The sequence below is a fragment of the Monodon monoceros genome, unplaced genomic scaffold (assembly GCF_005190385.1).
Source record: "Monodon monoceros isolate NGI ecotype Baffin Bay Population unplaced genomic scaffold, NGI_Narwhal_1 Super_Scaffold_3, whole genome shotgun sequence".
Classification (NCBI taxonomy): Eukaryota; Metazoa; Chordata; class Mammalia; order Artiodactyla; family Monodontidae; genus Monodon; species Monodon monoceros.
In genome coordinates this window covers 26073016-26089393 of record NW_021703780.1, presented here as the reverse complement: position 1 = coordinate 26089393, position 16378 = coordinate 26073016, and the positions used below count along the sequence as shown (strand labels likewise).

The window sequence follows — 16378 nt, the reverse complement described above, 5'->3', positions numbered from 1 at the left end:
GTTTGTTATCAATTAGTTGCTTTTTATGGGCAACTGAATAAGCTAACTCTAGCCCAGAGACAGGGGTATGGATTTTACTAGGGATTTACAGAATTAAGAACAAAATTCTTTATTCTTTTATCCATTTTCCAATAACTGCTCAGTGATTGTTTACTTCACCACGTGGATAAGTTACTGTTCTCATTCTTAAGATATTTACAAGCCAATAAATGAAATAAGATACACATACAAATATTTTCCATACAAATCAGAATGTGACCCATGCCACCAGAATAATGCAAATCAATTGCCTTGGAAGGTTATTTTCTAGCAATATGATTGGGGAAAGCTTCCCAGAGGAGAGAGTATCTAGATGGGGATCTGCAGGTTGAGCAAATAAAGACAGAAAAGAGAAAAAAAGCAATCGATGTTGAAAAAAGTACTGCCAGGAGATACTAGGAATCAGTGCAGGAAAGCATGTGAGGCAAATTTTGGCGGGCATTAAATGTCAAAAGCCAAAAGGCCCTTGACAACATTCTGAAGGCAATGAGGTGTCACAGATGGAAAAATTCTGACCTGAGAAGTGGCATGAGCCACCTGCGATATAGAAGATCAAGCCATGGAAGTGTTTAGAACACAAATAATGACAGAGAGGCTGAAGTCAGGCCTGAGGTTTATAAGCCTGGAGCAGTAACCTGAGTCTAAGGGTGAAGACCACCAGTTTTAAAATATTTTTAGCAGCAGAACATTATTTAAATGTAATCTTAGGCAGAATCTCAGTATACTCACTTATTCATAAACAAATATTTATTTGTTGTTTTTATTTTTAACACCCTGAGGATGTAATGCTGAACTAAGCAGAATTCCTGTCCGTCCTGGGACTTAGGTTCTAATGGGGGACAGAGCAGGCAGGCAATAGACAAACAAGCAAATACACAGATACTCTGACGCTAGAGAGTGATGAGCGCCATGCAGAAGTCAGAGGATGGCTGGAGAGGGGAGCAGGGTTGAGACTGTGGTGTGGACAGAGTGAGGCAGAAAAGGGCTCTCTGAGGAGGTGACATTTGAAAAGAAACCTGGGTGAACTGGTGAGCGAGCCATGAGAAGTTAGGGAGGAGGAATATTCCAGACTCGGAAACGGCCACTGCAGTTGAGTTTTTCTGGGTTGGGTGGCAGGGTGCATCCTGTCTCAACCCAGCGGCCCTGGAGAACCCCCTAAGAGTCCCATGGCTCCAGGAAATGGTTAGAGAAACCACAGCCTAGACCATGGTAATGACAATGCATGTGGAAAGGTTGGGTGGGAAGTCGGTAGAACAAACTTAACAGACACTATGCCCTCTTGACAGTCTCAGGAAGTTCAGAAACAGATAAATGAGTTGGATTAGTCCACATGTTATAAAGACTTATGAGGATTCCATACATACTTGGTTAGACCTATGTAACTTCTCAGTTCCTCAATTTCTATATTTCCAAAATAGCATAGCGATTATAGTCAATGATACTGTATAATAAACTTCAAAGTTGCTAAGAGACTAGGTCTTAATTGTTCTCACCACAAAAAAGAATGATAATTATGTGATGTGATAATTATGCGATGTGATATATGTGTTAGCTAACACTACAGGGATAATCATATGGCAATATATAAATATATCAAACCACCATGCTATACATCTTAAACTTATACAGTGTTATGTCAATTGTATCTCAGTAGAAAATAAATTATATATATGTATATATATATATATACATATATCTTTAACGAACTAAAGTCCTTAATTATAAGTCTTTGGTGTATCTACGGAGCTGAAGAAATGTATGTCTTTGTATGCAGTGATCAATGAAACATTGATTAAAGTGACATCTAGTTCCACTTAAAAACATAAAGACATGGACAATGTTGGAAACTTTAGAAAGATAGATTGCCAACTTCCATGATCTAAATATAATCAGGAACCACATCTGCCATCTCTGGGCATTAAGCAGATGTTGAATTCTGTCCTTTTTCTTCCATTTTAAGAAAAATAAATAAATAATGAGACAAAAAAATACTAAAATAGGAATAATGATGTGTTCCTCTCTCTAAGGGAGAAGAGGGAAAATAATGAAAATGATTGCAAGTCTTCTGCTTGATTCAGAGACGAAGCAACAATTACAGTCCCATGAATCAATGCTTGTCACAGCTATTCTTTTGGAGCTTACTAAAAAGGAGAAATGTCATTGAGTGGCCTATCAACGTGAGGATGAGAGCTGCTTTCCCAAATAATTCCAGCCTTAGACACTGATACACCTGGAAACGAGGAGTCACTCTCAGGATCTGTACTGGTAATGAACAGGTGGCTATGGGGTCACAAAAGTGCAGGCCTTCTGATGTTTTCTATTTCTCCTCCATCTTTTCTCTTCTCACTTAAACAGAGCCTCACCTCATAGAGTCAGTCTTGAAAATTACGAAGAATAATTTAAGGAAAATTCTAAAGGAAAACTTCTCAAGACGATTCCTCATTTAGGGGACTTTACAAGCTGAAGGTGGAAATTAAAGGAAGCAGTAGTCCAGTAAATGTGAACACCAGGGCCAGCTCAAAATCACACTGTCACTGAGTAGCTGCTGTCTACACTATAGTTTACATTCGGTTGTATAACTTATGCCTTAAAGTAAACTTGATGAAGTATTTAGTCTTAGTTAGCCACTGAGGAAACTGGAGGGCAATGGTCTTTTAAATATGCAGCAAATTGGGACCAAAATATCCAGCTCTGCATGTGTTACCCTTCAAAATATATCCTTGGGAATCCCATGGTCAAGGCGCTGAACATTCTCCATGAATCTGTGCTTACATCAGGACAACGTCTTAGGTATTATAAGAATAGGTGCCCTACACAATTAATACTACTACCTGACCCCAGATGGTATTCCCTTTGTGAAGAAAAATTGTCCAAAACTTGGAACTGAGAGAAAAATAATGATTACAGATCTTAACAATATCATACTGGAGCATTTTCAAACAAGCCCATCCAAGGTTTATCAAATTCTCTGGAACACACTTTTGTTTAACTTAATATTCAATATTTAGGGGTCCAGTCTTGTGAATTTGTAGAAGATTGGTAAGCTGCAAGTGATTTTCATCCAGTAAGAATGGAAGTGATATTTGTAGACATGCACCTCAAAGATTAGAGTTTGACTGCCCTGTATCCAATTTAGCAAACTGATTTCAAAGCAGTCCTTTCCAGGCTATAAACCTTGCCATCCTCCTGGTTCCCTCATTAAAGAGTAAAGTAACTTGTTGACAAGTACTCATTATATATTTTCATGAGAGCCATATTTTTAACTTTTTGAAAAGTATACTGGTGGTTTGAATTTAAGTTTCATGAAGGAGAACTAATACCTGGCCTTAATTAAATATTTGTTGTTGGGCTTCAGACACCTCACATCAAAACATTTAATTTCGTTTGCCATTTCCAATATCTAAGCAGTTTAAATCCACTCATGATTGTTCTAGTGTATTTTTTAAAACTTTGCATTATCACAGCTGTGCATTAACTACTTTCCACAACGGCATGTCTTAAGTACCAGACTAATTTCCCTGACTCAAATTAATAACTGATTATAATTATCTACCTTTCAGTTCAAACGTGGTGTTAGTATTTTTAGAACTCTTTCAGATGCTCTCTTAGGTGAGGAGGGCTTTTTTCTGGTAAATTACAATATTTAGATAACTTTTTTCAAGTGGTAATTCTGTGTCTCTATCAGAGTTCAATCCTTTATAAAAAGGATGTCCAAAACTGGACTCTCGCTACTCCTCTGTAGGGTACAGCCTGGACTCTACCCATCATGGAAATGGGAGAGTAGTATTTTTCATAAGCTCATCTGGCTTTGAAGTTTAAGTAACATATTATTTACTACAAAGTTACTGAATAGTATTACACTCTAATAAAGCAAACTTTGTCAAGAATACTTCTGAAGGGAGAAGGTTTCTCTTTAATGTTTTGTCAAGAAGAACTGGATCATATAAGCAATTTACACACGCCTTATACCTACCCTTCTAAAGTACCAAGATTTTGAGTGGGTACAGTCACCATTTTAAAGGTGGGGGTGGGGCAGTGGATGAGGAGGGCAGGACTGAAAGATAAGATTTCATAATACTTGATACCCCAGGACTCTCCTTCTTATAAATTAAAATTCTTAAATTAATACCCAACCAAATTCCATCAAATGTCATAGAAAAAAATAGAACATTCAAAGTAAATTTTAATAACTAGAGGAAAATGTACATTTGGATTCTTGCTTACCATGATTCTCATGAGGCTTGATTTCTACATGTGTTCTTGCTTCTCACACCTTAATGATACAACCAAGGGGATTTTTTTCTCTAAACTACAATGACTTCTTATTCATGATAGAAGCTAGTCCCATTATAAAGGAGAAGGAGTTATTTTTTTTTTTTTTTAAAAAGGAACAGATAATAAAAACACACTGTGCTGAAATTACCTGGAGGGAAAGTGACAGTAAAAATAAAGTGCCAATTTGACCCAGAGATCAAAACTGCCAAGTTGGAGAACCTCACATAACCATCTTGAGTTTCTGCCTGAGTACATCCTACAAATAAACACAAAACCAAAAAGTGAATGTTAGTTACCTACGCAAGAGCGATTTCTTCAAGTCTTCCCTGTAGAGAGGCAAATGGACAATATGGGAAAAAAAATTTAATTGAAGAGGTTACTAAATCCATCAGGCTTCTCTTAGACAAATCTTGGAACTAAATAATCCAAGATAGAATAATAACAACAAAAGCCAACATATATTGAAAGCTTACTATGCCAGACGTTGTGCTTTATATTCATCATTGTACATAAACTACACAACCCTATAAAATATACCATTACCAATATTCTAGAGATTAAGAAATAGACTCAGGAAAGGTTAAATTACGTGGTGAGAGGGTTATAGCTCAAATCTGCCTGTTTTCAAAGTTTGTATTCTTAGCCCTTATTATATACTGAATATTTAAATGTCTCTCAAGAAAGAAAGTCTATTCTCTTTCTAGGTGGTCAGTTTCTAGGCTCTGCCTCTCTTCTATTCAAGGGATCTGTGGTTTATGCGGTGACAGAGTTAGGCCAATAGATCAGGACCACAGCAATGCATCAAATCAGGAGTGATAAAAGCTACCCTCTCTTCAGCAACTTGGATCGTCTGGGCTATGGTTTCCCTGAATAAAATGCAAAAAGGAAAGCTGACATCTTCTAACAATAGGCCATCCATTTATAAAGTAAAAGAAGGAAACTTAGCTCTGGATCCCATTCACAATGCCTTTAATTAGTCTTCTGACTCCACTATCCTCAAATTACTTTGCTAATTAACAGCTGCTCCATTTCACTCTGGAAATGTCACTATGATTGGTATGATGGACAATGAGATAGGAGAGTGGTCCTAAAGTTTAAAAATTGGTTTGAGATCTTTAAGGCTGAAAGGTATCATAAAGATAGAATATGCATAGTGTTCTATTTCTCAATTCAATTGCTCAATCCTTTTTGGGAAAACATTGTCTTTCTTCATCAATTTTTCAGAGCTAACTAAAATTTCCATTTTCAGAAACATCTTTTCCTTCATCTCTTCAGAGTCCCGAAATAAATAAAATGCCCAGAAAAAATGGAAATAAATAAGCCAAGACTGAAATAAACGATAGGCACCAAGACAAACGCTGTTTATACTCTTTAAAACCTATATGCATCAAAATTATGGTCAATAAACTCTTGCAAACAGTGAACTGCCGAGTACAGATGTTCAACATGAAATCATTTGCTACAGTTTTCCCTTTGACAAACGTTCTTATTGTTCCCATCTTTGGAGGAATACAAAGCAGCATTTAATTGAAATGTGTCGGGCGAGCACAGTGAGTCTGCCTCATAGAAAAGCCGCCAAACTGCCTAATGGAAAGTACTTTAGCTCCAAATCGGTTTGCTTTTGTGTTAAATACAAGCTTGCCTCAGAGATCTCTACAAAGATTCCCATATATATCTACGATATTCTCAGCTTTGAAGCATATGTGCCCCAAAGCTGAGGCAGTTTGCTGCCAAGTACAGTACATGACTCCGGAGTTCATCATATCTCTGGAATGGTAATTGTAAAATAGACAAATGTCATTGACAGGCTCCCTGATCAAGCTGGTCCTGGCTGAGGGAACCTGGGAGGAGATGGGGTGTTGGGCTTCACACAAGATTGAAGCTGATGACATGCTTTATCAGGGAATGCTACTTGAATGTGATTCTGTAGGGCATAGGGTTTCTAAAATACTTTTCACCCCCAAAACTATCCCTCTTACCCTTAGCTATCCACACTAGCAAACTGTTACATCATTAATGTTGAGAGTTTATTTTTTTAGTATTAAGAACACATTTTTTCTACAACTAGGATCTATAGCTAAATATCAAAGGATCTGAAGGACCCTAAAATAATTGTCTTTGCGTATATAAACCCATTTTTGGTTATAACCTCTTTTTTTTTGAACTGAAGAGGATTTACTGAGACAAAAGAACATGAAGTTAAACTGCAGAACAAAAGATTTAGGCTAGACATATAGACCGGGTTTTGTTGTTGTTATTTTTCTGCAGGAAATACTTAGAATAAATTAGGTAATCCATGCCAAATGGTTTTGCTTCCATTCTTCCTGAAGATAAGGAGAAATATTTCATGATGGCTTCAAGAGATACTTTCAATCATTGAAATAGGGTGTTTGGTGATGTGGGCATTCTACAAAGAAAATGACACCAGATTTTTTTCCTATTTCATAACACTCACACACATGCACAAAAACGTGTGCATATAAGACGACCTCAGCCCATTCCTCATACGCTCTCATTGAATCTCCCAAAGAGAACAACGGTGAATATACTGATCCAGGGGAGTCAGTCGGCTTGAGCATGAGTTGGTGTTAATGGAGGAAAATAACAAACAGTTTCATGCCTCATTCATTTTGCATGATCCAATATGATTCTAAGCTAGACAGTGATGATATCCTTGGGATAACTGAGAGGAAACCAATGACGAATGGGGGGAGTATGTGTCAGGAGTGGGGCACAGTAAAGTATGGAGGCTGAGTAAGGTATAGTAGAGGAGTAGGTATGGGATACAATAAGGTATGGAGTGTGAGTAAGGAACTGGGTATGGGTAATGTATGCAGTATGGCAAGGTACATATTTTATAGGAGGCATGTGAATGAGCTTAGACTCAAAGCCAGGGTAGAGCAAGAAGTAACTGGAAGAGGGCAGACAGCAGAAGCAAGAGTTCTACAATCCTGCAGCCTGTAGAACAAAAACCACATTCACAGAAAGATAGACAAGACGAAAAGGCAGAGGGCTATGTACCAGATGAAGGAACAAGATAAAACCCCAGAAAAACAACTAAATGAAGTGGAGATAGGCAACCTTCCAGAAAAAGGATTCAGAATAATGATAGTGAAGATGATCCAGGACCTCAGAAAAAGAATGGAGGCAAAGATCGAGAAGATGCAAGAAATATTTAACAAAGACCTAGAAGAATTAAAGAACAAACAAACAGAGATGAACAATACAATAACTGAAATGAAAAATACACCAGAAGGAATCAATAGCAGAATAACTGAGGCAGAAGAACAGATAAGTGACCTGGAAGACAGAATAGTGGAATTCACTGCTGCTGAACAGAATAAAGAAAAAAGAATTAAAAGAAATGAAGACAGCCTAAAGACCTCTGGGACAACATTCACATTACAGGGGTCCTAGAAGGAGAAGAGAGAGAAAAAGGACCCAAGAAAATAATTGAAGAGATTATAGTCGAAAACTTCCCTAACATGGGAAAGGAAATAGCCACCCAAGTACAGGAAGTGCAAAGAGTCCCATACAGGAAAAACCCAAGGAGAAACACGCAGAGACATATGATAATCAAATTGGCAAAAATTAAAGACAAAGAAAAATTATTGAAAGCAGCAAGGGAAAAATGACAAATAATATACAAGGGAACTCCCATAAGGTTAACAGCTGATTTCTCAGCAGAAACTCTACAAGCCAGAAGGGAGTGGCATGATATACTTAAAGTGATGAAAGGGAAGAACCTACAACCAAGATTACTCTACGCGGCAAGGATCTCATTCAGATTTGATAGAGAAATCAAAAGCTTTACAGAAAAGTAAAAGTTAAGAGAATTCAGCACCACAAAACCAGCCTCTACAACAAAGGCTAAAGGAACTTCTCTAAGTGGAAAACAAAAGAGAAGGAAAGGACCTACAATAACAAATCCAAAACAATTAAGAAAATGGTAATAGGAACATACATATTAATAATTACCTTAACTGTGAATGGATTAAATGCTCCAACCAAAAGACACAGGCTCGCTGAATGGATACAAAAACAAGACCCATATATATGCTGTCTACAAGAGACCCACTTCAGACCTAGAGACACATACAGACTGAAAGTGAGGGGATGGAAAAAGATATTCCATGCAAATGGAAATCAAAAGAAAGCTGGAGTAGCAATACTCATATCAGATAAAATAGACTTTAAAATAAAGAATGTTGCAAGAGACAAGGAAGGAGACTACATAACGATCAAGGGATCAATCCAAGAATAAGATATAACAATTGTATGTATATATACCCAACATAGGAGCACCTCAATACATAAGGCAACTGCTAACAGCTATAAAAGAAGAAATTGACAGTAACACAATAAAAGTGGGAGACTTTAACACCTCACTTACACCAATGGACAGATCATCCAAACAGAAAATTATAAGGAAACACAAGCTTTAAATGACACAATAGACCAGATAGATTTAATTGATATTTATGGGACATTACATCCAAAATCAGCAGGTTACACTTTCTTCTCAAGTGCACACGGAACCTTCTCCAGGATAGATCACATCTTGAGTCACAAGTCAAGCCTCGGTAAATATAAGAAAATTGAAATCATATCAAGCATCTTTTCTGACCACAGCACTATGAGATTAGAAATAAATTACAGGGAAAAAAATGTTAAAACACAAACACATGGAGGCTAAACAATATGTTACTAAAAAACCAAGAGATCACTGAAGAAATCAAGCGGAAATAGAAAATACCTAGAGACAAATGATAATGAAAACACAATGATCCAAAACCTATGGGATGCAGCAAAAGCAGTTCTAAGAGGGGAGTTTATAGCAATACAAGCCTACCTCAAGAAACAAGAAAAATCTCAAATAAACAATCTAACAATCTAAATTTACACCTAAATGGACTAGAAAAGAAGAACAAACAAAACCCAAAGTTAGTAGAAGGAAAGAAATCATAAAGATCAGAGCAGAAATAAATGAAATAGAAACAAACAAAATAATAGCAAAGATCAATAAAACTGAAAGCTGATTCTTTGAGAAGATAAACAAAATTGATAAACCATTACCCAGACTCATCAAGAAAAAGAGGGAGAGGACTCAAATCAATAAAATTAGAAATGAAAAAGGAGAAGTTACAACAGACACTGCAGAAATACAAAGCATCCTAAGACACCACTACAAGCAACTCTATGCCAATAAAATGGACAACCTGAAAGAAATGGACAAATTCTTAGAAAGGTATAACCTTCCAAGTCTGAACCTGGAAAAAATAGAAAATACGAGCAGACCAATCACAAGTAATGAAATTGAAACTGATATTAAAAATCTTCCAACAAACAAAAGCCCAAGACCAGATGGCTTCACAGGCGAATTCTATCAAACATTTAGAGAAGAGCTAACACGCATCCTTCTCAAACTCTTCCAAAAAATTGCAGAGGGAGGAACACTCCCAAACTTATTCTATGAGGGCACCATCACCCCGATACCAAAACCAGACAAAGATACTACAAAGAAAGAAAATTACAGACCAATGTCACTGATGAATATAGATGCACAAATGCTCAACAAAATACTAGCAAGCAGAATCCAACAACACATTAAAAGGATCATACACCATGATCAAGTGGGATTTATCCCAGGGATGCAAGGATTCTTCAATGTACACAAATCAAGCAATGTGATAAACCATATTAATAAACTGAAGAATAAAAACCATATGATCATCTCAATAAGATGCAGAAAAAGCTTGTGACAAAATTCAACACCCATTTATGATAAAAACTCTCCAGAAAGTGGGCATAGAGGGAACCTACCTCAACATAATAAAGGCCATATAGAACAAACCCACAGCAAACATCATTCTCAATGGTGAAAAACTGAAAGCATTTCCTCTAAGATCAGGAACGAGACAAGGACGTCCACCCTCACCACTATTATTCAACATAGTTTTGGAAGTTTTAGCCACAGCAATCAGACAAGAAAAAGAAATAAAAGGAATCCAAATCGGAAAAGAAGAAGTAAAACTGTCACTGTTTGCAGATGACATGATACTATACATAGAGAATCCTAAAAATGCCATCGGAAAACTACTAGAGCTAATCAATGAATTTGGTAAAGTTTCAGGATACAAAATTAATGCACAGAAATCTCTTGCATTCCTATACATTAACAACAAAAATCAGAAAGTGAAATTAAGGAAACAATCCCATTCACTACTGCAACAAAAAGAAAAAAATATCTAGGAGTAAACCTACCTAAGGAGACAAAAGACCTGTATGCAGAAAACTATAAGACACTGATGAAAGAAATCAAAGATAACACAAACAGATGCAGAGATATACCATGTTCTTTGACTGGAAGAATCAACATTGTGAAAATGACTACACTACCCAAAGCAATCTACAGATTCAATGCAATCCCTATCAAATTACCAATGGCATTTTTTACAGAACTAGAACAAAAAATCTTAAAATTTGTATGGAAACACAAAAGACCCCGAATTGCCAAAGCAATCTTGAGGGAAAAAAATAGAGCTGGAGGAATCAGATTCCCTGACTTCAGACTATATTACAAAGCTAGAGTAATCAAGACAACATGGTACTAGCACAAAAACAGAAATATAGATCAATGCAATAGGATAGAAAGCCCAGAGATAAACCCATGCACTTATGGTCAACTAATCTATGACAAAAGAGGCAAGGATATACGATGGAGAAAAGACAGCATCTTCAATAAGTGATGCTGGGAAAATTGGACAGTTACACATAAAAGAATGAAATTAGAACACTCCCTAACACCATACACAAAAATAAACTCAAAATGGATTAAAGACCTAAATGTAAGACTGGACACTACAAAACCCTTAGAGGAAAACAGGAAGAACACTCTTTGACATATATCACAGCAAGATCTTTTTTGACCCACTGCCTAGGGTAATGGAAATAAAAACAAAAATAAACAAATGGGACTTAGTGAAACTTAAAAGCTTTTGCACAGCAACGGAAACCATAAACAAGACAAAAAGACAACCCTCAGAATGGGAGAAATTATTTGCAAACAAAGCAACTGATAAAGGATTAATCTCCAGAATTTACAAGCAGCTCATGCAGCTCAGTATCAAAAAAACAAACAACCCAATAGAAAAATGGGCAGAAGACCTAAACAGACATTTCTCCAAAGAAGACATACAGATGGCCAAGAGGCACGTGAAAACCTGCTCAACATCACTAATTATTAGAAATGCAAATCAAAACTACAGTGAGGTATCACCTCACACCAGTTAGAATGGGCTACATCAGAAAATCTACAAACAAGAAATGCTGGAAAGGGTGTGGAGAAAATGGAACCGTCTTGCACTGTTGGTAGGAATATAAATTGATTCAGCCACTATGGAGATTTCTTTAAAAACTAAAAATAGAATTACCCTATGACCCAGCAATCCCACTACTGGGCATATACCCTGAGAAAACCATAATTCAAAAAGACACATGCGCCCCAATGTTCATTGCAGCACTATTTACAATAGCCAGGAAGCAACCTAAATGCCCATCAACAGAAGTATGGATAAAGATGTGGTACATATATACAATGGAATATTACTCAGCCATAAAAAGGAACGAAATTGGGTCATTGTAGAGATGTGGATGGACCTAGAGACTACCATACAGAGTGAAGTAAGTCAGAAAGAGAAAAACAAATATCGTATATTAACGCATATGTGTGGAATCTAGAAAAATGGTACAGATGAACCGGTTTGCAAGGCAGAAATAGAGACACAGATGTAGAGAACAAATGTATGAACACCAAGGGGGAATCGTGGGAAGGGGTGGTGGTGGGATGAATTGGGAGGTTGGGATTGACATATATACATTAATATGTATAAAACAGATAACTAATAAGAACCTGCTGTATAAAAAATAAATAAATAAAACTAAAAAAAAAAAGTTCTGAAATACGTTGCAGCATAGATGAATCTTGAGGACATTATGCTAGGTGAAATCAACCAGTCACAGAAGGACTAACACTGTATGATTTCATGTATATAAAGTATCTAAAATAGTAAAACTTACAGAAGCAAAGAACAGAATGGTGGTTTTTGATTTTCATATGCACAACTCCAGAAAAGTAAATGAAGCTAGCAGTGGTACTGGGACTGAACAGGAAGGTAACGGAGGACCAAGAAAGCTGGAGAGGAGAAAATGAGCTCTCAGGGCCTGTTCTGGGCCAGGCGCTTTGCATTTGCCATCACATTTATTCTTTTTAACATTGAGAGCCAGTGTTTGTTTCCCCATAGAAACCACATTGTACCTATGACTTGATACTGTACCAGAGAATCATCTGTACATGATTAGGGGGCCATGACCTTTTCCTTACACCATACTGAAGATACAGGTATGACAATAATACTCCTCACCATGTTGGCAGGGGTGGGGGTAGGTGGGTAGATGGTTTGTTAAACATCTCCTGCCAACCTAATGTTCCCTTTTGCAGACACTGGCGTTGTAGACTGGTGGTGAAGGGGATTTCTTCCAAACTAACAAAGATACTGAGTATTAGCGGCTTTTGTTATAGATTCCCAACAGCAGCAAACATTTCTGTGCGGATGCAGTTATAGCAGGTCTCCGAATGTCACAGGTACCTACCTCTCAGCATGGAATCTGATGTCCCTTCCAGAGAAACAGAAATGACCCAAGGCTCTGATGGGGGCCCCAACGACTCTACTCTCCGATTCTGGAAACAGGAAAAAAGGGGAAAAGTTGGACTCAGAAGAGAATTTTGTGAAGTTATCTGAAAAAGAAGAGGATTCACACAGAATCTTTTATAAAGCGCACATTCATGAGAAATAAACAAAGGAAAAAAATAATAAATAAATATTTTCTTTCTCATGTTAAGAAGAATATATCAAATTAGCTTACTGAGCAGAGAGAAGGGAGATTATTGCAAGAAAAATTGGGGCAGGGCAGTGAAGAGGAGAAAGGAAAGTTAAGTTTACAGAAAAGGAGAGTGGCACGGTGTGCTGAGGGTTAATAAGGAAGGAAAGATTAAGACGACAAAGCAGGAGAGAGTTGGGTCAGTGCCAGGCTAGAGCAGAAGTGTGGACCTCAGGCCCATGGCCTTCAGCCCTCTGTAAGCACGTCAGGGGAGGCATTTCTAAAGTCAAGAGTGGAAAGCTGATTTGAGTACCATATTTCACTTCTTCCCCCCTTGATATTAGTAAATATAGACAAGATAAAATAGAATCAGAGGGCATGGACACTGAAATTAGAATTAAGCACAGAAGCCTCTTGTTGATGCTGTACTTAACCACATACAGGAGAAATCATTTAAAATAACATAGAACTATAATGCAGATGTGATGGCATAAATTCCTTCATTAGCATATGAAATGACTTCTTCAGATATAGATCCAACACTTGGAGAAGGCGAGGTTTCTGAGAAGATACTTGAGACCTACTGTAAGAATTTGCTTGAGGAGGGCTTCCCTCATGGTGCAGTGGTTGAGAGTCTGCCTGCTGATGCAGGGGACACGGGTTCGTGCCCCGATCCGGGAAGATCCCACATGCCGCGGAGCGGCTGGGCCCGTGAGCCATGGCCGCTGAACCTGCGCGTCCGGAGCCTGTGCTCCGCAATGGGAGAGGCCACAACAGTGAGAGGCCCGCGTACCGCAAAAAAAATTTGCTTGAGGAGAAAAAGTATCAGAATTCTATTTTTACCCTTGATCAAATTCTGGACATTTATAGAAAGTGGAAGGAAAGCAGGCTGTGAAATGGAAGGAAAATAATGAAAGTAGTCAGATGTTCTAAGTGCACCAAATGTCACAGGGTGGGCACTCTGTACATGTGTATCGTGAAGATGATGCAATATGAAACGTGCGCCAAATACAACATGGTACCCGGCTCTTAATAAAGATTGTTACCTGTGCACAAGGTACCTGCTTATCCAGAAAAATGAGCTGTGGTTGTACTGTAAGTTCTTTTCCCACTTCTCCATCTGAAGGCTGGACTAGGACTGAAAGACCATAGGGCCGAATATATATCAAGTTCCCAGTTTCGAAATTGCTTGTATTTCTGGCACATGTTAAAAAAGAAAAGAATACATGCCTAAGATTACAGATATCATATCACTGCAGTAGCTTTTCTCCATAACACATTATTACCAGTGAGAAGATTTGCATTTGCCTTTGTTTCTAGAAACTGAATAATACACTGTATAGCAAACATGACCTTATAACTAAAGAATAATTATATATTTACTTTATATGTTTGCTTTGCCATAGGAAAGAATGCACTGGTTGGGGCAGGGGGGGTGGGGGAGGTGGGAGGAGAACATACTATGAACTTAGATTTTTATCACAATTTGTTAGTATCAGCTCCAAAAAAGCCTTAGTGCGGCAACTTAGCAGACTAAAATATTTAGAAGGTGGGGATGTGTTCTAAGTATGCTAGTAAACCAGCTCTCCCCCAAGAGGTGTTAGTGTTTTCCAATTTCCACAGTATAAATACATTCACCATGGCTAATTCTGTGGTACCAAGATGACGTCACCGAAAAGAACTGGAAAGAGATGCCTGGGAGCAACCTCCCACACCACTGTTTCACATGGAATAGCTCATTTAATCTCACAACCGCCATTTCATGTTCATTGTCTCCACAGGATGCTTGCACTAAATAGAATCGACAACTGTGGAATTCATTGATTAACTGATTTCAGTTGAATGAAGTCCTTAGGGAGAATAATACTTATTTATAATTAATATATGCTGAGCACTTACACCCTGTACCAAGTACTATTCTATGCTTTCTACCTATAAACTCATTGCATTTTTAAAGTGACACTATGACATAGGTACTCTTATTTGCACATGAAGAAACTGAGGTCCAAAAAGGCTTAAGTATTTTGCCAAAGGTCTTACCAAGAGTAAGTGTATGACCAAGGTCCAGAGCTATACTGTTTTTCATCTCTTTTGAGCACATTAATTGCTGATGTGACTTAGCAATAAAATGGAATAATTATAAAATAAAATAGTTACATAATTCATGATACCTCAAAACATCTTTTTACCGGAGCTTTGGTATTTTTGAAGACCCAAGGCAGCTCTATTAAACGAATATTCTGGGTTATACACCTATTGTCCCATTAAGCCTACTGTGTATTACACATCAGAGGCATGCAATAGAGTTTTAGCAATTAAATGGATATATATAGACACCATATATCACACATATTACCCTAATATAGGGTAATAGATTACCCTCAAAACACCCTAGGTCAGGTCTAACAAGGCTTTGAGTTTTTTTTTAAAATAGTATCCTACCCAGCCCTCAATTAAATGCTTGTGAGTCAACTACTTGATCCCCTAATCTTTTTTTTTTTTTCTTATGTGAGGAGAAAAGGATATTTATTTTAACAGAGAGTGTATGTGAGGTAAAGGTGACAATTAGTCCTAAGAAGAGGAAACAGTGCAAGAACAAATACAGAGGATCACAAACTATGAAGTTTCTGTAGGGAGCAATTTCCCTCTCCCCTGAGAATCCTGGAAAATGGGGGATGGGGCATGTGTGGTCCTACGAATCCCTTTTGGTCATTTACCAGCTAAGGCCCTGACCTCTGCTAGAATCACTCACTGGGAATTCCACACACACTAGTCTGATCATCATTTATTAGTTTGCTTAGCCTGAATGAGTAAGGCTCCTTTTTATTTAAAGAAAAAATTGAAATCATATTTTAAAACCCCATGTTATTCATTGCATCCTCTATGGCTCCTAGGTTACTGGAAAATTCTAACATTGTTATCAGATGCTATTTCTCCACTGGCCTATTTCTTAAAAGCTTTCTGATGCAGGACAGGATGCAGGCTGGCCGTGTAGGTTAAAGAAACCAAAAGACTCCATCCAAGGTCCTGACATAAGTACGTTGATGTCTAGAGACGAAGGGATGGGAACCAACTACCTGAACACTTGCTAAAAGGCCCGTCCCTGACACACTTTAAAGTTTATTGTGAGCAAACATCTCTGATTAAATGTAAACAGCATCCCACTGGAGGTCAGAGACTTGCT

At 37.6% G+C, this 16378-nt stretch overlaps 1 protein-coding gene across 19 annotated transcripts in view; it reads right to left on the bottom strand.

Annotated features, from left to right (window-relative positions):
• The window catches only part of PKHD1 (PKHD1 ciliary IPT domain containing fibrocystin/polyductin), a 623301-nt gene that overhangs the window by 206803 nt on the left and 400120 nt on the right, over positions 1–16378 (bottom strand). For 15 of the 19 annotated variants that reach the window (XM_029242351.1, XM_029242350.1, XM_029242348.1 and 12 more), the window contains 3 exons: positions 14256–14391; positions 12967–13111; positions 4463–4570 (listed from right to left, as the gene is read on the bottom strand). In XM_029242351.1, coding sequence (XP_029098184.1) covers positions 4463–4570; positions 12967–13111; positions 14256–14391 — 389 coding nt within the window. The remainder of the gene's footprint in view (positions 1–4462; positions 4571–12966; positions 13112–14255; positions 14392–16378) is intronic. The other 4 variants (XM_029242356.1, XM_029242364.1, XM_029242360.1 and 1 more) reach the window with 3 other exon arrangements.